This window comes from Cydia pomonella, chromosome 1 (genome assembly GCF_033807575.1).
Source record: "Cydia pomonella isolate Wapato2018A chromosome 1, ilCydPomo1, whole genome shotgun sequence".
Taxonomy (NCBI): Eukaryota; Metazoa; Arthropoda; class Insecta; order Lepidoptera; family Tortricidae; genus Cydia; species Cydia pomonella.
The window spans coordinates 38,926,567-38,949,841 of NC_084703.1; the positions used below are offsets into that span (position 1 = coordinate 38,926,567).

At 36.8% G+C, this 23,275-nt stretch overlaps 1 protein-coding gene across 6 annotated transcripts in view; it reads left to right on the forward strand.

Moving 5' to 3' along the window:
- Positions 1-23,275, forward strand: part of LOC133522649 (protein sickie) — a 268,242-nt gene that overhangs the window by 171,470 nt on the left and 73,497 nt on the right. For 5 of the 6 annotated variants that reach the window (XM_061858067.1, XM_061858046.1, XM_061858037.1 and 2 more), the window contains exons 4-6: positions 7,338-7,444; positions 13,963-14,062; positions 14,157-15,917. In XM_061858067.1, coding sequence (XP_061714051.1) covers positions 7,338-7,444; positions 13,963-14,062; positions 14,157-15,917 — 1,968 coding nt within the window. Of the gene's footprint in view, positions 1-7,337; positions 7,445-9,507; positions 9,764-13,962; positions 14,063-14,156; positions 15,918-23,275 lie in introns of those variants that run through there. The other variant, XM_061858075.1, reaches the window with a different exon arrangement.

Below are 23,275 nucleotides of genomic sequence, written 5' to 3' on the forward strand. Positions count from 1 at the left end.
CATTACACATCCCCTTTTTCTATCCATCCATTGCTGATCAAAGTTAACATTGTCAATTTATTTCATTCACTTAAATATAATTAATACTCGTACCTACTGATGCGCTTTATTACGTCTGTCTGTTATTTTATATGTCATCGTCAAATTATTTGAACCTTTTAAATAGTTTTAAAGTGTGGTTTAATTAAAAAGAATAACCAAGGACAATACCGTGGTGCCCGTGGTCCAATGAGACTCGCATAAGGAATGTTTGCAATGTCCGAAGCTTCGGCGACCGCTGGTATTTTGGCCGGTTCTGGTTTCGGGCTCGTAACTTACTCAACATGATTATTTTTTAAGCTACCTTAATTATATATCAATAAGGATTAATTTTGAATACAATGTCAAAGGTAAATTATGCTCCGACTGCCGTACGTGCCTACACCGATGCAATAAATACCAGTAGGTACCTAAGTCACAACAGAATTTATAGGTACCTAACTATTCAAATGCCGAATCACTAAATATCTAAGAGCACAGCAAGCGTCCAACTGTTTATTGTTGCGAACGTTAATTTGTACAGTAAGACTTGGGGTACATTGAAATAGCAAACAATAGAGCTAGGTACTTTAGGTAAGGTACGTACTACGTATCTTGTAAGATAAACTAACTTTATGCATAACCGTGAGTAATGTTCCCAGGTAGTCGAATAAAAATTTCTTGAGTACCCCGGTAAATTAATACTTAGCCCCAGCACAATATATTAATTACAAAAACAAATCTTCAAGAACACGAAGTTTACCACTACTTGCCTCGCAGCATACGAATATATGCGCCTATTTATGTTGTTCAAGCTTTGACATACCTTAATGACTATTCGTAAACTTTATTCGTTTTATTACAGCTAAAAGTCATGTCTACCAATGGCCAGTTACTAATATACTATTTATTATGTGTGTAAGTACGTACCAATAAGAGACAACTGAAATGACCCTAGTTTCGTGACAGTGTTAACCAATCAAACTGTTGTGGAAAATCGAATGTATTATGCGTATTGCACTACAATGTGCAGTGAACGTAGACAATAAGTGATCAGCTATGGGAAACACCAGCTCGGGTCCAGGGCACCCACGTCACAATGCCAAGAGTCGGAAATCGAGGAGTTTGCCCACGTCGCCTGAGGTTCGAAGGTATGTATGGAAGGGCCCTTGTTTTACGTTCCCATATAGTGTAATAATTTAGCCTATACACATCCCACTGCTGGACACAAGCCTCCTATCATGTGCGAGAGGTTTTAGGGTATAGTCCCCACGCTTTTGTGGACCTTCACATACAACTTTGAATTTATATTTCCATAGTTTAATAACACTAGGCCCGACTCATAGTTGTGTTCCTGCCGGTGAGTATTAAGGTTGCCAGAGCTCAATGAGGGTGCGGAGTGTTAGGGTCGGCAACGTGCATGTAACTCCTCTGGCGTACATAGGCTACGAAGACTGCTTACCCTCAGGCATACGGATGCTTATTTGCCACCGACGTAGTACAAAAAAAAAGTTTGTTTAAACGGACACTAAGACTGATTTGAACATGTGTTAATGTTAAGGCAACTGTCAGACCATCGGCGATCGGTAGGAAGCGATGCGACGAAGAAAGTTTTTGTTCACGGGCGAGTATTTTCTGGAACCAGTACATCAGATGCTAGGAAAGTGAAAATTAATGATTAAAGTAAATTTCACATTCATAGTCACTTTTCATTTTCTTTTACTGGATTACATAGGTAATCAAAAGTGTAGCGTACGTATACGAGGAAATAGTAGATTGCTATTTCGGATAGCTTACTTACCTGTACAATATAGATGAATAGGTACCTAAACTATTCATTCAACCTTGATCTTTTAAATAATTACCAAAATTTAAAAGTAAAAGTTCAATCTAAGAATATCTTTGTCCAACAGTGTAAAAGTTATAAAGTTGAGAGCATTGCCGACGATCGAACATTCTAAAAATAAAGACGAAATTGATTTAAGTCACGCTCCGTAGAGTTTTACGGCAAGAAACATTTCATCAATATCGTAAAAGCAAAATGTACCAGTAGCTTTGATCAGAGGTGTGTGCGTTAACAATGTGAAGGGGGATGAAGAGGTGTTTACAGATCTTTAAAAAAATGTTTGAGATTCATTGATTTCAGTGTACTTATCTCTAGAGATGAAGTGCTTTTATGAGCTTTTTGCCTACGAAGTTACGAAGAAGCTTACCATCACTAGACCGAGAGTTATAGGGTCGTCAATGAGTGGGTTATCTTCTTTTATTTATTTTACATAAGTTTTTTTTTTAATAAAAATGCTATTGACCGACAGGACGAGAAACCAGTCAGTCAGTCCACCGTTTGACCACGAACGCTGTAAAGGGTTCAAAACGTCACGCGTCGGGATGTATTTGAAATTCATAATACACGTAATTAGATATCCGGTTTAATTATTCCAAACAGTACTGCAAAAGAAAAAGGTATCAAAATAGCATATAGTTGCATGCATTTTCGAAAGCACGCGGTCAATAAATGTTTGTTTGATCAGGTACCCCTTTTTTACGTTTTAAAATGTTATAATTTAGTGCCTGTACGCTCATATCCATATTATTATAATCTTTTCATTATTAATGTTTTATCTCGTGCAAGTGAATTGTAAAAATTCTTAATGAGATTAAATGATCTTAAACCTTAAACCTTATATATAGATTGAATCTTTAATGGAGCTCTGAAATCGTTACTCGAGTAGCATGTGCCGCCATCACAGCCTGGGCTCGACAGCATCCATTTCCGGAGGAACTGACGGCTCCGGAACCTCCCGTCATCCTCGATACGGGTTTTTGGCTGACACATATGAGAACAATTTGGAAGTTCGTACCTTTGAAAAAGTGATTGAATTTATAGGTTTTAATAGTCGTTTTTTTTATGTTTTCCACGTTTAATAACGGCATCCTAGGCACCACTTCACAGTGGAATTCACTCAAAATTCTCAACTAAATGCACTAATATATGTTAATTATTAGCTGTACGTGTCACTTGGCGACTATGGGACATAAGTTATTGAAAGTCCACAGATGTCCAATAACCAATAGGCCCTCTGCTAAGACTAAAACGCCGACTGTAATCCTTTCCCAGCAATATACCCAAAACAGAGATTTAGGTAAATTTCTGTACAAGATCAGTGAAGGCCAGTCCAGATGGGACAATTTTCGCCCAATCTGATTAAATTTCCTGGTCCAATCAGGTGGTGTAGACGCAAAAATAAAATTGGCTCACCGATCACACTTGATTCGATTTTAAGATTTTGGCCAATCAAATGGAAATACGGATGCAAGACAGATAAGTGGCAAGTAACTTCAGGGCTTTACTCGGACATTGTGAAACAGACCCTTAAACTACATTTTCGCACACTACGAACACGAACGCGATCATCGCTTTTAGCGCACCACACACATTTTGTCCGACCACGGAAACAAACTCTAATTGTGGCAATTACCGACGTACCTACCGATATACCGACCGACGTACCGATATACCAACCTCATGCGGCTACCGACCGACCTAACTAGTATAATCGCCTCACAACTCGATGTTCGCTTCACGTGTATTGTGTCGCCATGCACTCTGGAGTGTATTAGCTCAAATTAATAATGTTACAGTGAAATGGAGCTCGAGCTTTGTTGCGTCCTAACAAGTTACAACAAACTTATAACAGTTAATAGTGTTGGCATGCATGTTACAGTCAAGGTATTGCCCTGCACTGCATCAAGGGAATAATTGAATAACTCCTCTTTCCTTCCTAGCGTTTCTCCCGGCTTATTGCCACGGCTCATGGGCGCTTGAGGTCCGCTTGGCAACTTACCCCGAGAATTCGCGTAGGCGCCAGTTTTTACGAAAGCGACTACCATCAGACTATTCATATTCAGCCCAGAGAGGAAACTAGGCCTTATTAGGATTAATCCGTTTTCCTTTATTACACAAACTACGGAGTCGCTTTATGTTACGTAAATTATATCAATTTGATGATTTGGGGATTTTAAATAGTTAAACGAATAATTAATACTTTATGAAGTTATGTGAGGGAACAGATTCCGGTCAAAATCAGAACCCTCCTTTTGCTTTGCCGTAGCCGAGTAAAAAGAACATTTGTCGGGTAGGTAACATTACATCAGAACGAACTCTTTTTTCATCCTTGTCTGTTCCCATTATTTGGGGTCAGCTCTCCGGACTCTTCTGCGCCAAAACAGTCAGTTAGTTGTTGGTTCTAGCTATTAGTCTTTCTTGAGGTCCTTTTCTATTGTAAACCACCAGGTATAAGCTGGGCACTCTCTACAAGTACATTCATCTGGTTCTGGTAGTAGCTACTTCCAGCCTTTCATATACATTGTCACAAAAAGTAAAAATAATTGAAAACATGTGCATTACCGCTATTTTATTTATTTAATAAAAAAATTAGATGTGTATTTGTATATTTTTTTGCCGAAAATACGCCAACCTATTTCAGACAACTAAATAGTCGCAATACCAATGGTATAATAATAAGTACTGGTCATATGTCTTCATTTGATATAGCCATTTAATTTTTTTTTTTAAGTTTTGTTCTCGACAAATAATGGAGTTTGTATGCATCATTGCAGTACTGAAACCGAGACTGCAATGTTTTAAACTTTTTTATTCTTGATTGACCATAAACTACGCACTTTGAGACTTCTTTTTAACCAGCAAATTCGACTTTGCCGTCCATTTTTGAGAAAAAGTTATTTTCTTCAAATACTTCAAATATTGTCCTGACTCTTATTTACACGATTAAGTGGCACATGGGGTAAATCTAGAAAATTTCAGAAACCATGTTGTAGAAATTAAACTGAATTGATGAAGTAGTATTTTAAACTAAAGATCTTGACTTGATCCGATCTTAGTCCAGCATACCCTATAATATAAGTAATACGGGCTCCAGTAGAGTTAGCCACACGTGAAGGCACGCGTTCGCGCGAGCGAGCGCCGCGCAGTGGGCTGTGAGGGCTCGGCCTTTATCTTAACTACTTATTTATTAATAGGGAAATCCTGAACAACCGCACATAAAATCATCAAATGTTATCAAAGAATATGATTTTTTTTATCAGTCAATGTAGAATCGTTTTAACATTCAATACTTTTGCCATTTTTAGTTATAGCTCATGGACTGAAGTAAAACTTAACAGTGAATTTCTTGGGCGGCAATATAACATTGACAATAGACAACTTGATAAGAGTTAATATAGGTACTTGCATACCAATTCAATTCTAAGGTTCACAATAAGGCCAAGGAAGGCACACAAGCAATAAATCTTTTAAGAAGTACCTAGTAGTTCATTACGTGTTCGGTTCAACTCTTATAAATCTTATAATCTTTAATAAGAATTCTTGATTCTTAGCAGGGAGACCTAACATTCGTTTAATTAAAGTATGCCTTTTAACAGTCAAATAATAACAGAGCCTTACTTGTTAATTTGAATATTGAAGTATTGCTATCGCTGTCGTTATAGTAGTTAGATTATGTAATTGTAACACTATACTTGTACCTACCTATATATAAAGCGCTTTGGGAATTCGATAACACCGATTAGGTACCTATCGTTACATAAGTGGTGTCACCACTGAATGTTATGAAATGTTACCACTACCTACGTTTATCGTACGTACGGTCAATAATGATCAGTAATATCTGCCGTACTCCTGTACCTTAAGAGGAATTCCTAGTTGCGATTTTTTCATACAAACGGTCTCAACTGTTTCCTCCCTGGATTTTTAACCTAGAGCAATGATTTTTTCAAATAAGATCAATATCTGTTCCGCTATGTTTTGCTTTTTGGGTTATTTTATTTTGAAGGAACTTACAGCGCCTCGAAAATCACATAGCGGCATAGACTATTTCTTTCTCTTGGTTGGTTGGAGTTGGTTGTGTTTGGAGGAGGAAATAGTCGAAAGCGAAAGCTCGACTTTTGAGTTTTTTGCGTGGGAATTTTAGTCCGAGCTAGAGTTGTCCTTATCGCACGCACGCACTGCAGCGCGACAGAAACATAGCTTCAAAAATTCGAGATTTGAAAAGTTGCTCAACTAGGAATTGCTCTAGGCACTTACAACCCCTCTGGTATTGCGGGTGTCTATGAGCGCTGGTAATTGCTTACAATCAAACGATTCGTCTCCTCATAAAAAAATTAAACCTTACTTCAATGAACCATTGAAAAAAATTAAAAATTGTAAGGTACATATTAACGGCCTGTGTGTTTTTTATTGACTCGTGCTTGGTCGTGCCAATTAAACCGCAGTCACTTTTATTGAGAATGGTAGAAGGTAGAAATCATAATAAACTTCTGATTACAAACATTACAGAAATACATTCATACTTAAATACTATCATATTCTACAGGGAATATCATAGGTACAATGCAATTATAGTGTTCTTACAACATGATTCCTGCCTGAGATGGCTTTTATAACGCGGAAGAATTCTCACTAAGGGAAATTAAGTAACTATTTTATTTCTGGAAATAAGCACCAAGCTCTTGACTAATTCTGTACCTACTTAGATTTAAACCTGCCAATGAATTAGCAGTAAGTGGCAGACGTGCCGGAGGAACTCCTGGTTAAGTGATTAAATTAGAAATGGGAAAGGAAATACGATTCGTCTAACAGCGGAATCTAGCGGATGTTTAAGGAATTACCTATTGCTTAATAATAAATAGCTTTAAATCCATACTTATCGATTTACTTTATTTTATCCTTTTTTTACAAAACAGATTATATTGTTTTGTATGTGAGGTCATATAAGAAAAAAGTTTAGGGGAGCCCAAAAATCGTTTACAGAAAAAATACGATTAGGTATTTATTTACGCAAAACTGGAAGTTTAAGAATTTTAGGATAATTCTTTGAATTAAAGAGCCTAATTCGGTCATAACACTACGTAGTCGCCTTATACGCAAAAGGATAAAGTAAGGTAGCGCGCGTATGCGCCGGAGTCAGCGCCATCTAGTGGGAAGTAGCGAAACTTTTGCTAAATATACTAATTATATGTACCTCGAACACATCTAAGTTACAATTTCATTTAACAGAAATAATGATTTCGAGAGTTAACGCCAAATTGGAACGCTCATGTTTTCATAGCCTGCCTGGTCAAGTTTACCAACCAGTTACCAACAAACAAACAACAAGAAAAATAATAGCCGTTCAGTTTAGATATACCTAGTAGTGAGACAAAAAAAGAGTTGGCGCGTCTTAATTAATTTAAATTATAATTGTCTTTCTGGTCCTCTTTGTCTACAATTTTTTTTTAATCATTTTACTTGCTTGTTACAGACAGGTGTCGGTGCTGCAGACGTCCATTCCGCTGCCGGCATCGGCGGCGGCAGTTCGGCGAGCCCCGCCCGATAAGAGACCGCTGCCTGCCACGCCCGTCCATACAGGTAGGACACTATTTTTATAAACAAAATGATCGTTTAACAATTCCTTAATTAGTAGTTTTTAAGCTACATAAAATTTCAATATAAAACTAACATGTACCCACATTTCTTATTTATTGTATTTATATTGTAATATTGTACTTCTTATTGTTATTTAGTCAAACCAGCCAGGAGACAATAGTCGCATAGTTAATTAGAAGAAATACTATAACACATTTTAGTAATTAAGTAAGTAAATATTCTTTATTGCACTAACAATTATACATTTTACATACATGTAAAACTACAAATAAATTTTAAAGGAAAATAGAACCTAGAAACAACAGGCGGTCTTATCGCTAAAAAACGATTTCTTATCGATTATCCAGATTATATTTACTTATGCATATACCTAACTACCACAAATATGAATGTGTACACATGTTTTGTTCAAATTATAATCTAAGAATGTAACATCTTTATTAAAAACGCCATTAAAGTTACGGTTACAACTTACAAGTTAAACCTACTAATATTACTCGCATCGTCAAGAGGACGGTGACGTGACGATGACGCACAGATTTGTCAAATGTAACTATTAATAACATGGCAATACGAGTCAAGGCGGGCGTCATCGTAAATGACACGATCTACACCGAGATCGACGTATTTATATAGTCACATCAAGTTACTTCTAAAATTATAATTAATTATAATACCTATTTATTTACTAATTATTCAGCCTATATACGTCCCACTGCTGGGCACAGGCCTCCTCTCGTGTTCGAGAGGCCTTGGGCTATAGACCCCAGTCCACGCTGACCCAATGTGGGTTGGGGACTTCACATACACTTTTGAATTTCTTTACGCAGGTTTCCTCACAATGTTCCTTCTCCTATAGCTAGTGGTGGATATGATACTCCGTTATATGAAAGACAATTACATAATATCTGGATATCCTGATTGAAAAACGCTATTAAGTAATTTTGAACTATTGAAGATGCGACATGAATAGAAAGGGATTGCATTCAAATCTAAATTAATCTAATCTCGAGTACTGCAAAATGGATTATAACGTCTTAAATGGGCTGATTCAGACTAATTGAACTTATTACTGGCAGCGCATATTGCACAGTTTCTAATACCTTACAAACTATATGTACCTACTTACCTAGTCCGCGGAGAGTTAGAATACTTAACACTTAGCAACTTGGTTGAACAAGTTTAAGTATTTACTCGGTACAAGTTTAAGCAAAGCTTTAGTTAAAGCGATATCGATCACCTGTATGAAATAGTGGTTTTTAAATTTTGTAAAATAAATAAAGATATGTAATGCGTGTAATTAATTACTTAATTATTTAAAGTAAATATAATAAGCTCTATCTGTTACTCTGTTTCTATTGAAAATTTAAACAATTAAGAAAGAAAGAAAGAAAATACATTTATTTAACGCCACAACTTATACATACAGAAAAGAAGCCACGCTTAAATAAAATAAAAAATCGGACGCTATAATAGGACCCCCCACTCAGAATAATCGCGCGGCAATTCTTGGCGCTGGTTTACAGTGGGGACCTCACCTAAAACTAAGAGTTAGTGGCGACTCGTACGTCAACGACACACAGAAGAACAGACAGAAATTAATCAGGTGAGGCTTTATTTTTTTAACAATAGTCATTTTATTCAAAGTCTCCTGTCTACAGACCTCACGAACCCCAATACAACGGCGCGGCAATTTTCAAGATTTCCAAAACCTGAATCAATAAAAGAATCCTTAAATAATTATTTATCAAACCTGCTTACAAAATATCACGAGAAGCGGTTGCAAATGTGATTTATAGAGAACAGCCGGACATATATGAAAGCGTTTTAGCTCAAATGGAAAAATGCGCTTCATTTTCGCTCAATCAACTATTTATTAGAACCCAAGTAATCTACATAGAATTTTGATAAGCCAGACCTAATATTCCGGCAATAAATTACAACTTAACAAGGCCCTCATTGTGTAGAGTCATGTGTTAATTGTCTTAGCAGTCAATTGAGCGGAGCTTTATCAGACGGGTGTGCAGGGTATCCCTTATCAGACGACAAGGACCTTAAGTGAAGTCGTTAACAGCTAAAGTCGAGTGACCTGTAAGTCTCGTATATGTTGAAGATTATAGCATGGAAGCATGCTTGTTGCTCGCCAGTTGTGGTGCATTACTCGCCGCGTGCGCACATTTACACAAAAGGCTACATATGAGTGTATAAAATCTGGATTCAAACGGTAGTCAAGATTTCAAAAATTTAAACTGTCAATAAGTAAACGTTATTTTGAAAACTTTCAAGTGCTCAAATATTATTGTAAGTATCAATCTCAATTATTTATAAATGGTTCTATGGCCATGATACTGGAGTTAGGTTTTTATTATTTATGTTAACATCATACATATTAATTAACCGATAGAATAAAATAACAAAGTTTATTACCCGATTATTAACCGATCAAATCAGATTTGCAATAGAAAGATAAATTAGGAATAGTGGCTTAAAATATTTAGTTCTTGCTCTATGTGCGCAAAAATGTAGGTACCAAGCTAGTTATTAATTTTCATACATTTCTTTGAATAATTTGTCCATACGAGGGCTGCTCATGTACCCGGAATGGGCCACTTACTGCAACTACACTGTATATAATATATGTAACATATAAAAATGGAACTCTTTGGAACCAGAACACAGTTTGTATTATATATCTATCAATTGGTTTTACATAATAGCATCATTTAAAAAACCTGTTTCGTTTTCAACGGATTTACTTGTGAACATTTTCGTGTGATGTTTTTTTTTACGATTTTCGGCGTGGGTAAACTTTTTTCGACTTTTGGGGAGTAAGTCCCATCTAAGGTCAATGTGTTTCAATGTTTTAGTGAGTTTAATTGTGGTCGTCGTATGCTTACGGATTAATAAAAAAAGCGCTAAAAATCGGCTGTTATCCCACAAAATATAGGTGCTGTGCGCGAACTCATAAATCTCATAATGCAAATGGTCATACTAGTAGGACATATCGCAAGATGGAGGCATCTATTGGCAATAGTATGGAAAAACTCGCAAAAAAGTTTTGAATGCAAAGATCAGAATGGAAAAAGTGCTATGAAAAGTAGTTTCAACATAAGTAAGAGTACATTATTCATGTTGGTCAACAAATATAAACGTTATAAAACCATTTATAGCTATTGCTGTTATTTTGTGTTTTTATTTCATCATCAGAAAAAATGAACTGATGAACAGTTGGTAATTTTTAAACCTTTATATATTTTACAAAGTCATGTATCAACGTAATTATAAACACGCAGGGAACGGTAGGGAGGAGGATAGTCGCTGTTTTAATACAAAAAACCATGATAGTTTATAATCTATTTTATAGAAATTATTAAGTCAATAACCGTAGTATATATAAATTGATACAATAGTGTGCTATATGTAATGATTAGGTACGTGAATTGTGAAGTCTCCCGAGTTTTTTTAAGTCTTGATCGTACATCAGAGTTATGATATAAGGCTATAACCTAAGAGCAAAATAAATAAATGAATGCATATGTACCTATCATCGAATAATTCGAAAACTAGTATATTCATTACAATGTTGATGAATCAATATTATTTTATTATTTCCTCCAGAAGATGATAAGATCTCGGGCGTTTTTCTTTACGTATTGTTTTATTATTATTTTACATTCTTTGGGGCAAAGCGGGTACCGTACCTACTTGTTCTGCTATGATACAATTCTGCATACTTAGTTTGAAGAAATTATATAAAAATACCCTAAATTTGAAAAAAAAAAGACTGATAAAACAGGTCTATGATTATTGATTAGTTTGTCCTCGTTTATAGCGCTTAACCAGGGTAAAGCGGTGTATTTTGTTTTTATTATTGTTTTAGGTACAAAATCACACAATATTTTTGGTCTTAAATATATTTAAGTTATAACTCTTCTTTAAAATAAAATGAAATTCATTATACGTTACAGAAGATTCATTTAGGCCTCCGTTAGCTTACCCGCTTTAGGCCCGCTCTCCCCTATACGTGAATATCGAGTAATACTGAATATATTACCCATAACGTCAACATGTAGTTAAGAGTACATTTTCTGAATTTACCGACATTCGGAATTCTTCGGAATAACTCGAATACAAATGCTTGTTGTATCTCCCTTGCCTGTGATTAATAATAGTACCCAAAATGCCACTTCCCAAATGTCTGAAAGTTTGCATTGAAATTCTACTCATAGTACTACTGGATAGCATTAAAACTCAAGTGATAGTAGTGTCATATACCGACCTTCCAGTGAATCGGACTCTGAAATGTCGAAAACGATTTCTAATGGCCACTCAGCTAGCAAGAGAATTGACATGAATGCAACGTACATATATCAATGATGTTATTAATTCGTCCATTTTGGGAAGTAACCGACATTTGAAATTATTCAGATTAACTCAAATACACCTTTTATATAACATTTAAACAGTTGGTCATTTCGTCTAATTTAATAAAATGGCGCCGTAGGCGCCGCCGTACATTGTACGGTCACTCTTGTTGTCAAAAGTTGACATTTAGAATAGAATGGAATAATTTTTATTCGTTCGTAGACACAAACAACATTTGACAATCAAGTTACCACAACACTCTTGGAGCCGTCCAGCGACATCTTTTTAAAGGATAGCATTTTTGCTATACTCGTAATAAGCAGATTGGCTTAAGCAAAAACGCATTTTTTGATAATTATGATGTTGGCGACTTTAGTCCACCTAGTTCACCGCGATGACCTTAGGTTCGAAATTTATTGATTTATAGATAATTACGAAAATAAATGAAAAAGCGGCCAAGTGCGAGTCGGACTCGCGCATGAAGGGTTCCGTACCATTTAAGACGTATTAAAAAAAAATCTACTTGCTAGATCTTGTTCAACATTTTACCACTTTGGACACACATTTTACCACTTTGGAACTGTCTCTCGCGCAAACTATTCAGTTTAGAAAAAAATGATGTTAGGAACCTAAATATCATTTTTGAAGACCTATCCATAGATACCCCACACGTATGGGTTTGATGAAAAAATTTTTTTTAAATTTATTGACGTATTAAAAAAAAAACTACTCACCAGATCTCGTTCAAACCAATTTTCGGTGGAAGTTTGCATGGTAATGTATATCATATATTTTTTTTAGATTTTTCATTCTGTTATTTTAGAAGTTACAGGGGGGGGACACATATTTTTTCACTTTGGAAGTGTCTCTCGCGCAAACTATTCAGCTTAGAAAAAAAATTATATTAGAAACCTAAATATCATTTTTGAAGACCTATCCCTAGATACCCCACACGTATGGGTTTGATGAAAAAAAAAATTTTTTTTTTAATTTTTATGACGTATTAAAAAAAAACTACTTACTAGATCTCGTTCGAACCAATTTTCGGTGGAAGTTTGCATGGCAATGTATATCATATATTTTTTTTTAGATTTTTCATTCTGTTATTTTAGAAGTTACGGGGGGGGGGGGACACACTTTTTACCACTTTGGAAGTGTCTCTCGCGCAAACTTTTCAGTTTAGAAAAAAATGATATTAGAAACCTCAATATCATTTTTAAAAACCTATCCATAGATACCCCACACGTGTGGGTTTGATGAAAAAAGATTTTTTGAGTTTCAGTTCTAAGTATGAGGAACCCCCAAAATTTATTGTTTTTTTTCTATTTTTGTGTAAACATCATAATGCGGTTCATAGAATACATCTACTTACCAAGTTTGAACAGTATAGCTTTTATAGTTTCGGAAACAAGTGGCTGTGACAGAATCGGACAGACAGACGGACATGACGAATCTATAAGGGTTCCGTTTTTTGCCATTTGGCTACGGAACCCTAAAAAGGAACACAACTATAAATGACATGAAAAGTAAAATATTTGTCTAAGTGCAAATCAAAGATTATTCCCAAGCTTTTATATTCGAATTTGTAGTTAAAAGTCGTAGTCACGCTAGCCCGTGACATACATAGCAACACTAGAAACCCATAACACACCATTTTTATGGCCACCATTGGCTCATTATAATGTCCCTACTTTAGGGTTGTTACACGCGCACCCATATCATTGTCAAGTACCAAATGACGTCACGAAATTATTATTTTGTATGCCACGATCGATAGTTGAAAGCCAATGTAGGAAGACCCCCAGAATGTTTAAGGTTCCCCTTTTAATATAAATGCACACAGGGGTTACATAGCTCTTGATGAATTAGACAAGTTTGATGAGTGACGACAAAACATTTGTTCCAAAACAGTTCAGTGCGTCGCGGGCGCAGCGCAGACCACCTGTATCATTATGATAAACGAAATCTCTCGACTTATCTCGCGAGTGTTTACCTAAAATATTTACACAGCCAGTATGATAGACTTGCGCTGAAAGATATTTTAATATCGAATATTTGATATAAGTTCGGTAAACGTGATCAACGAACTTGTGAATGTGTTATACAATAAACTGTAATCTGGTGTATTTCTTCAGGTGGAAAAAGTGCTCTGTCAGCGAGCTCCAGTCGCTCCACTAGCCCGCTGGGACAGGGGGCTATCAGCTTCATACCACGAGCACCTGCGTCGTCTTCTGGGTAAGTTATAAATTATCTCCAGTAGTCTATTAAGTATTGTAGAAAAAACATAAATTTTCCTACGCTTCCAATATTGTTACTTACTTGTTTACAGATCACGACCAAATTCCTCGCTTTTGGCCCCTGGCAGCAAGATCCCGGCTAGTTCATTCACGCAACCTCAACCGCATTCCCAGAAAGCGAACAATCAAAATGGAGCGCCCACAAAGCAGTCTATGCTGGATAAATTGAAACTTTTCAATAAAGATAAGCCAAACAATGAGAAACAACACAGTAAAAGCACGGCAGTGTCCAAGCGAACTAGTTCTTCCAGCGGTTTCTCTTCCGCGAAAAGTGAACGATCGGACTCTAGCTTAAGTTTAAACGAATCATCCAATACTACTAACGCACATATCAAAACCTCGAATTTGTTAGGACCTAAAAGTATAAGACAACAAAGCGATACTTTATCAAAAGATAAATCTGGTAAAAATGTAAAATCTAAGTTAATTAGCTCTAAAAATCTCAAGGATTCATCCACCAACTTAAGTAAATCGAATGTTAAATCAAATAATAATGATAAATCACGAAATAGCCCGAAGCTTACTGTAAGAGATAAAGAATCCAAGCTTGCTGCACCTAAATCGATAAGTAATACTAAATTAAATCAGATTGATGATCATCCAAGGAATTCAAAAGGAAAGGTAGACACAAAAATGGTAAAATTGTCAGGAAGTCAAATGAAACTTAGCGAACAAAAAAGTGAAAATAACACCGAAAGTGTAAACACAAAAATTCATCCTAACAATCCTCCTTCGCCACCCTCGGGACAAAGTGTATCTTTACAAAATCATACTGGTATTCCTAAGCCCACAGCAGCTGTAAAGGGAACGTTCAAAATATCAAAGGATGAACGACATATTATACACAAGGGTACAAATAGTCAATTAAGTCCAATACAAAGCAATTCTAGTTTAAATTCTACAAACAATGTAAGTGCACTTCCATTTAGTAGAGAACAATCGAATTTAAGTAAAGACGTTTCACAAAAACAAACGCTTGCTGTATCTCCGATGCCTGTGATTAATAATGCCACCCAAAATGCCACTTCTCAAATGTCTGAAAGTTTGCATTCAAATTCTACGCACAGTACTACTGGACAGCATTCAAACTCAAGTGATAGTAGTGTCATATACCGACCTTCTAGTGAATCCGGCTCTGAAATGTCCAAAACAACTTCTAATGGCCACTCAGCTAGCAAGAGAATCGACATGAATACAACTTATATCAATGATGTTATTAATGAGGCAGAAATATCCGAAAAACAGGCAGCACAACGACGATTGCTTGAAAATTCTGGACTAAAACCAGCATTTGATCACAATACTAACTTGTCAGACATAAGTAAAAAGCTGGAGGGGGAAAGCAGGTCTAGCACACCGTCTCACTGTCGTGACAACTCACTTGGCGAAGATGACAATCCGTTAATGAACGTAATGCCTATGAGACCATTGCTTAGAGGCTACAATAGTCACCTTACCCTTCCTATGAGGACATCAGGTCTATCACAGAAAAACACGCCGACGTATCCGCATCACGCTAACACTGTTAAAGCTAATTTTGGTCGAGAAAATATAGCATTGCGCGATCGCATTAATTACGGCCCTGGTTTTTCGAATCCTGATTATTGTGATATGGAAGTTGCATCAGGATATTTATCTGATGGTGACTGTTTAAGAAGAATAAACATTAACGACATGGATCGAGGAAGAAATAACGATATCATGGACGGATACATGTCTGAAGGAGGAGCTTCACTCTATGGGCGACGTGTTAACTACCAGCAGCCGTCTCAACTTCAGCAACTAGATGAAAGGTACGTCACAAAAAAAAATGATGGTGCTGTCGCTCTGATTGCGTGAGTCCTGTTATTGTAACACCGCCGTGATAAAATGGACACGAAGCCTTCACGGGCATAGTATTTCATTGTCTCAGCGGGATTGCTTTTATTAGGGTACGGACTTACGGAGACGGCAGCTCGACAGACTTCAACTTGATTACATTTAGTATTTGCCACGGTTGTAACCCCACGGTACAATTAATCCATCTATACCAAATTAATTGTAGATAAGTTCACGATTCCCAGGTGACTCATAGAGCTACCTAACCTTATGGCTAATTGCAATTGTTCATTAACTTTCTATTTGATGCACATCGCGAATTCTTTGGCTATGCGAAAGCCTGCCAAGTCTGATTCACGTAACGTGAATGTGAGCAAATCCATTTTCCAATAGCATCGGGTAAGCGTCTCGCTCCACAAGTGGTCGGCCCGCCTTTCGTCACTATCAAACGTTAAATAATGTAATATGTGTATCGACCTGATCTCAGTTCAACTAGTGGCTTCCGGAATTAAAAACTTTATTTAACAAGGTGCGAAAAAAGCCATACAACAAATTAAAGAATAAACTCATGTACATTTATCTTCCTCTAGCTAGCAAATTATGATAACGACGTTTGTTTAACTGAAATACTGATGGTAGTTTCTGTAATTCGTACTTTTTATTATCAAGCTTCCATGTAACCCTTTAAATACTTGGACATTAAAATCCAAAATTTTCTCAGCATTTATTGTTATGTATATATATATATCAATTAAATACTTGGCATTATCTTATAAGACGAGGGTGAACATCGATCTGGAGAGGGTCCGCATTACGTGGCATTACGCACACCTCTAAGCAAGCAGTTTACGGGGTTTACGCTGCGGGTCGGACGTACCCGTGACTCGTAACGTAACATTCTAGACGTTAACCGATAACCGAGCGCTTCGGCTCATTTTGCAAAGTTTGTTAGTAATTGAAACGAACAAAGCATTCGTCGGTATGGTGAGGTATTCTCGCGCAACGTTCGTGGCTGGCTGCTCGGAGCGAGGACTACTCACCCACACTGTCGCATTACTGGGGAGAGGGCGGGGTAGCCAAAATCGATACTCCTACGTCTCACGTCGTCCCTGCCCCGCGCGCCTCTATTTACGACAGCCACGACACTAACCACCCCCAACAGTACCGCACCATTCGAGACCTTAATGATCCTCAGCATAAAATTGCTCTTTGGACGCTACGGCAGATTATTCCCTCCGCTTTTCCACGAATATTTGGATTGCTATCATTTTTTCCCACGATTTTTAAAAAAATATTTTGATCAATACTATCCATTCTAATATGATTTTGATTTTGGTCACAAGTAATGTTTCATTTGTGTGTCTATTGTAAACGTACCAATTGATGAACAACACGTGCATGGCGTTAATCAGTTCAAATAGGTAATCCAGTCTGTCGCGGTTGCGGGTATTTTGATATTTACACGTGATCGGAAATGTCAATTAGTTATGATTGTTGGATTAGTGTGAACCGTGTGGTATGGTTGAGAGTGTGCCGGGAGCAGCGTTGTAGCAGCGCGGGTCGCCGGCTGCCGGCGCGGCGGGCTTCGGGACCGGTGGCGGCAGGGCGGGCGGCACTCGGCGCCGCGCTCTCTCGGCGAGCGGGCGCGCCGTACTCGCCGCCCGCGTTCTCACACGCACGTGACAAACTTTTCCGATTTCCTCCGCGGAAAATGTAAATCTGTTGGCCGCATCGATCGCCCAACGCCAGACGTACGCGCGCCGAACCCTGATCACAGCTGGCGCCTACTTCTGGACCGTACTTAACAAAGACCCGGAACCGGGAAGGACAGACACTCGCTAATAATTTACACTACGATATATAATCCTTTGACTTTTGGTGGTAGATAGTTGCTAAGTGTATCTTATTCGATGTAGTGGACCATACGCGTTGTGCCTTCTTAGCTTGAACCGGGGGTGAACAAATGTAACTTTTAATAATACTTTGCTCGGTTTTTGATACGTCACATGATAATAATTTTGCATAACTTGTGTAAGGATCAGTGTTGCCTTGCTACGTGTCTTTGCTTTTCGCGGTAGATGTTGTAAGCTTACGGTGCTTAATAGGTATTAGAACATATGTGCTATTTTAAAAAGAACTTAAGTCAGTTTCTACGTGAGTACAACTGAAGAAACAATGATATCGGTAAGACTTGATTGATATTTTAGCACTGAACAAATTGTATCACTTCGTTCAACTTTGTTATGTACATACTTAAACCAATGCTTCTAATCGTTTAACGTAGACAACGTGAGCAGATATCTATTGGCTGAAATTGGGATAGATAGGTAAACCTACTGATGGGTTTCAGAGCAATCCGTGTGAACTTTTATCTCATTGTTAATCCGTACTCGAAGTTGAAGTATTTGCCACGAGGCGGAGACCTTGCGGACATCTGGCCGCGCGCGATGTCAATGTATTGCGCTTTGTGACATGTGGCCAACACTCGGTACAATATGTGATATACCTAGTTAATATTAATTCAATAGATCAGCTCTATTTACTTGACTGTTGTAAAGTTGAATTATTTTTTGTGATCGTATACTATGATATATTATAATATATAATCATCTAATGGTGAATTATCATATACATTTGTCTAGTGTTCATCTTCAAACCATGAGTTTTAAGTAGCACTAGCATTAACACGAGCTTGTCAATAACATGACACTGAAATAATGCGCTAGCATGTGCTTAACTTACTTTCTATGCATCTTGCTCGTACTGTCATGTTAGTGCTAGCGAGATGTATAAAGTATAAAGTAAGTTACGCAGACGTTAACGAATATGTCAGTGTCAGGTCAGTGACAAGCTCATGGTAACCGTACAGAAAAATATAAGTAGATAAAAGCTTTAAGAAATTAGGTTCCGCAAGTAAAGAACAGTAGTATTACGTAATTAAATCAAAGACAATTACATATACATAATATCATACGCATGAAAAACAAACAGTACTTATATGATAAACAATACATTGGTGACACTACCTGTACAGACGCTGGAACAAGCCGGCAGTGGCATCTGCATGGTTACGAAACGCGCCACCCTCCCCTGATCTCGATTATGAAGCATGTTTTTATTACTTTGCCCAATAGGTGAGAGGCAGTATGTACAATGCCCGGACAATTTAATTATTAGCATATTTTTTATCAAACTGCCATCTCAAATTGGGCATTTTCCATAATGCCCAGGCATTATGAAAAATGCCCAATTTATCACTTGGTCCATAACATATACTAAATACTAGCCCCGGTTGGTCTAGTAATAAACAAATATTTTATTTAGATTTTTTTACACATGTAGATCAAACGACTCAGTTGTAAAATTGCTTGACATTTCTATTGTTGAAAAAAAAAAATGGTCATTTAAAACGTTGTCTATTGTCCTCTTCTACAGTACTGCTGCATGCATGGGTTCATTGGGCTCGAAGCAAAATTGACAGTCCACTGGCAGAGCCGTGTTTCTATCCCTAGCAATAGCCCCTTCTACATTTGTTACATTCCTACTCGAAAAAAATATTTTTTTTTCCTTATTTAGGGTTCCGTACCCAAAGGGTAGAAACGGGACCCTACTACTAAGACTCCACTGACCGTCTGTCTGTCACCAGGGTGTATCTCATGAACCGTGATAGCTAGACAGTTGAAATTTTCACAGATGATGTGTTTCTGTTGCCGCTATAACGACAAATACTAAAAACAGAATAAAATAAATATTTAATTTTTTGCCGTTTTTTTTTTTTTGCATAATGGTACGGAACCCGTGCGCGTTTGTGCGCGTGTCCAACTCGCTCTTGGCCGGTTTTGTTTCTCTTCGTACAATTTGTATTTTTTGTACACATGGTAAAACCTCAGAAAATGCTCTAAATAAACAAAAACATACGCAAATGTTTTCCTTAGTTAGCAGGAGGTAGTCTTTCATTTACTTATGCAAATAATATTATACTATTTTAATTGTGACGTGTGTATATTTAGATTCCGTTTGCATGTAAACTAAAGAAGTATGTAGGTATATTTATTGAGAAAAATATTTATTACTTACACATTTCCACTCAAAACTATTTTACTTACGTATTTACTTAATAAAAAATAACAATAACGGAACCCTTACAGTCGATAGTTTTAAAAGTTCTTTCTCCTTCTGCTCCTACCTCGGACAAACTACGTACTTACTTAGATACTAGATTTACAAAAATCTTCTAAACTTTAACGACCATTGTTAAACTTTCTTTGTCTACTTAGTAGAGTCAGACCAAGATATGTTGGCAGCGGTTTTGACAGCTCAAACAACGAAAGTGTTATTTCAAACGTCAATCTTCTGTGAAATTATGACGTTTACTTAACATTTGCATAGGCTGGGCTTTCAAAATCGTTGTTAACTTAGATTGGTCTGACTAGTAAGTCTGCACGAGTACGATGTACGAATAGTAAAATATTTCTATTTTGTGCGGATGAATTGGTTTTACAGTGCCTACAATTATTCTTAAATAAGTATATATCGGATCCCTTTGTTTGACATAATTATTGAAAGTCATAATGTAATGATAGTCATATTATCATTAGTCATAACTCTGAAACCGTTAACTTTTCAGGAATTTCCTTAGATTATCCTATAGATAGGTTAGGTTAGGTTAGGTTTGTTTTATGGCAATCATGAAAAGTTACGCGTTTCTGAGAAAAACCAAATTATGACTAACGAAAATGCGGACAAACAATACATTATGACTTAAAACTTTATGGGAAACAATAGAGACCCAAGTATATATATTTCATTCATAAAGTGGTTATGCACTTTTGCAGCTCGCTGTTCTTCCCCGAGGCGAAAAGAACCATTTTGCCTAATTGCCAATTTTGTACCAATGTCACATCTTCTTGAAAACAAAGTAATGTAAATTAGCACCATCTTGTTTTTTTTTTATATTTCTACATAACTTTATAACTCATATTTAACAGAAGGATAAGGTGAGGCCTTGGCCCAGCAGAGCCATACGAAAGTAGGCTAATAAATCGTAATAAAAACATATACAATAAATCAGACAGATTGGAACGTACTTAAACAACAAAAAAATGGTTATCTACAAAAGTTATGGTTATCGACGAAGTAAATTTTATGTACATAGCGCGCATATAGCGACCTTAATGAATTGGTAAAAATTTTACTTCACATAAAATTTGTGTACCCTAGTTACTTGGAAGGTAACCGACCAACTACTCGTACATCGGGGTTCACGTTTATCGTAAACGATAGTAACTAGTTTGTTACTGTGCGACTCGATTCATGGTTATGCACTTTTGCAGCTCGCTGTTCTTCCCCGAAGCGAAAGGACCATTTTGCCTAATTGCCAATTAATACCTAAACTTTTAACCTAAGTAGGTTTAAATGTTATCTAAGTATAAATCATCTTTTTAAATAACTATCTAAAGTACAATGTTGAAATAATTTACTCGGAGTGTGAACCTGATAAGCCTTATGATTATGACCTGACATTTTATCCATCGACTGAATATGTGTGCATCCAGATGATGTAAATTGAGGTATTCAATGTTATCACACGTGCAGTTGTTTTAGCAATAATTACTTTTGTCTTCTAATACGAGTATAAACAAAGAGGCACTGTGGGAAAGATTAGAAACCATTGTACCAAGATTTATTAATCATCTTACATAATCATTAAACTTTACATTGATACCGGCAACACGACTCAGCAGTGATTGTGAATTCCTCCCAAAGCCCGGACATGACTTACCCGCAAACGCATGGCATTGCTCCGAGCGTTAGGGGTAAACGATCGTGTGCCTATACATACATACTACAACCCCGGCGTAGGGCGGGTATTTCGAGAAAGAGCATACAATCGATGCCAGTCGGCTATAGGTAGTGGCCTTTCGCTGTTTGTGAATCATGAATTCGATTGTTTTGGCATCGAGTGTCCGCCCGCATACTGCTCATTCGATTAGTTCCAATCGCTCTCGATGATATGGCGTATATCAAGTTAAATGATACAGAAGTTTTGTTTCGCCTTATCAATTTGTTGTATGGATAGATGCGCACGTGTTTTAGTGCTTTATGAATTCGCAAGTTAAGTAGGTTTCTCAGAATACCCCGGTTCCCGAGGGTTTTAATTACTTTTAAAGGGAAAAACGTTTGCAACTTAGGGTAGGTGTAAACAAAGTAAAACCGATACATATAGACTATACATAATATACATATGTATACATATAAATTATAATATACATAAATCCGGCCATGCATGAACTGGTATATGTTTTTACTGATCTGGTATCTGGTATTATTTAATTGTTCTATTAGAATAGCGTATTTAATACTGATTCTAGCGATAAATGTTTCAATATATATTTTTATACATAGATGAGCTTAAGTAGTTGAATTTATAATATTCTCTGAGTCCGCGCTGACCACCCAACGGGGCCCCGCCACTTGTCTACTTTTTAACATTATCACTGTAGCTACTGTAAGGGATAATACATTTTTGATATTTAGGATCACGACCCCAAAACCACTCAGAATATGTAATAAAAATACAATCATATTACAATGTGTCTGATTTCACCTAATATATTCCATCATACTTTAAATGTTTGTCCAGCGTTTTCGGTTAATTTTTACTCGCTTCTGGCTCTAAATTTTCTCAAGCTGTTTTATGTAAATAAGTACTGTGAAATATAGAATGTTCAATATCACAGTCAATAATAACGTTATATACGTATTATGTTTGTAAATTTATTATGTAGTTCGATATCCTTCTTCTTCACGTGCCATCTCCGTCCAGTAGGGCTAAGATGGTCGGCTCTTTATCATTTGTCATCATGCCTGTCACGTTCTAACAAGTATGCTACCCCTGGACGGAGATGGCACGAGAGGTTTGGTAATCATATGTATATATGTCTCTCTATGTTCAGTCATGCGAATTAGTCTATCTATGCTCTTCACTTTTAACCAGTCTCTTATATTTTTATAGTCCATGAGTTCGATATCCACATTGTTTAAAAGATGTACCATATCGTGTATGGCCGGGTTTTTTCGTGTACAATATTTAGATACTCGTAGAAATTAAAAAAAAATGTATAGCAGAGACTCAAAATACACAACGTAAACGAAGGATCAATAAAAGGGTGATGGATTTACTTGTACCATACCCCGGCCGATACACTGAGGTGGGAATGCTTTGATAGGCGTTAGTGCTAACAATAGCTAATAGCATTATTGTTGTGGAAAACTCATCAAAGGAAAGGCTAAGGATATTTGTCACATAAACAGGCGGCCATTGTGATAGCAG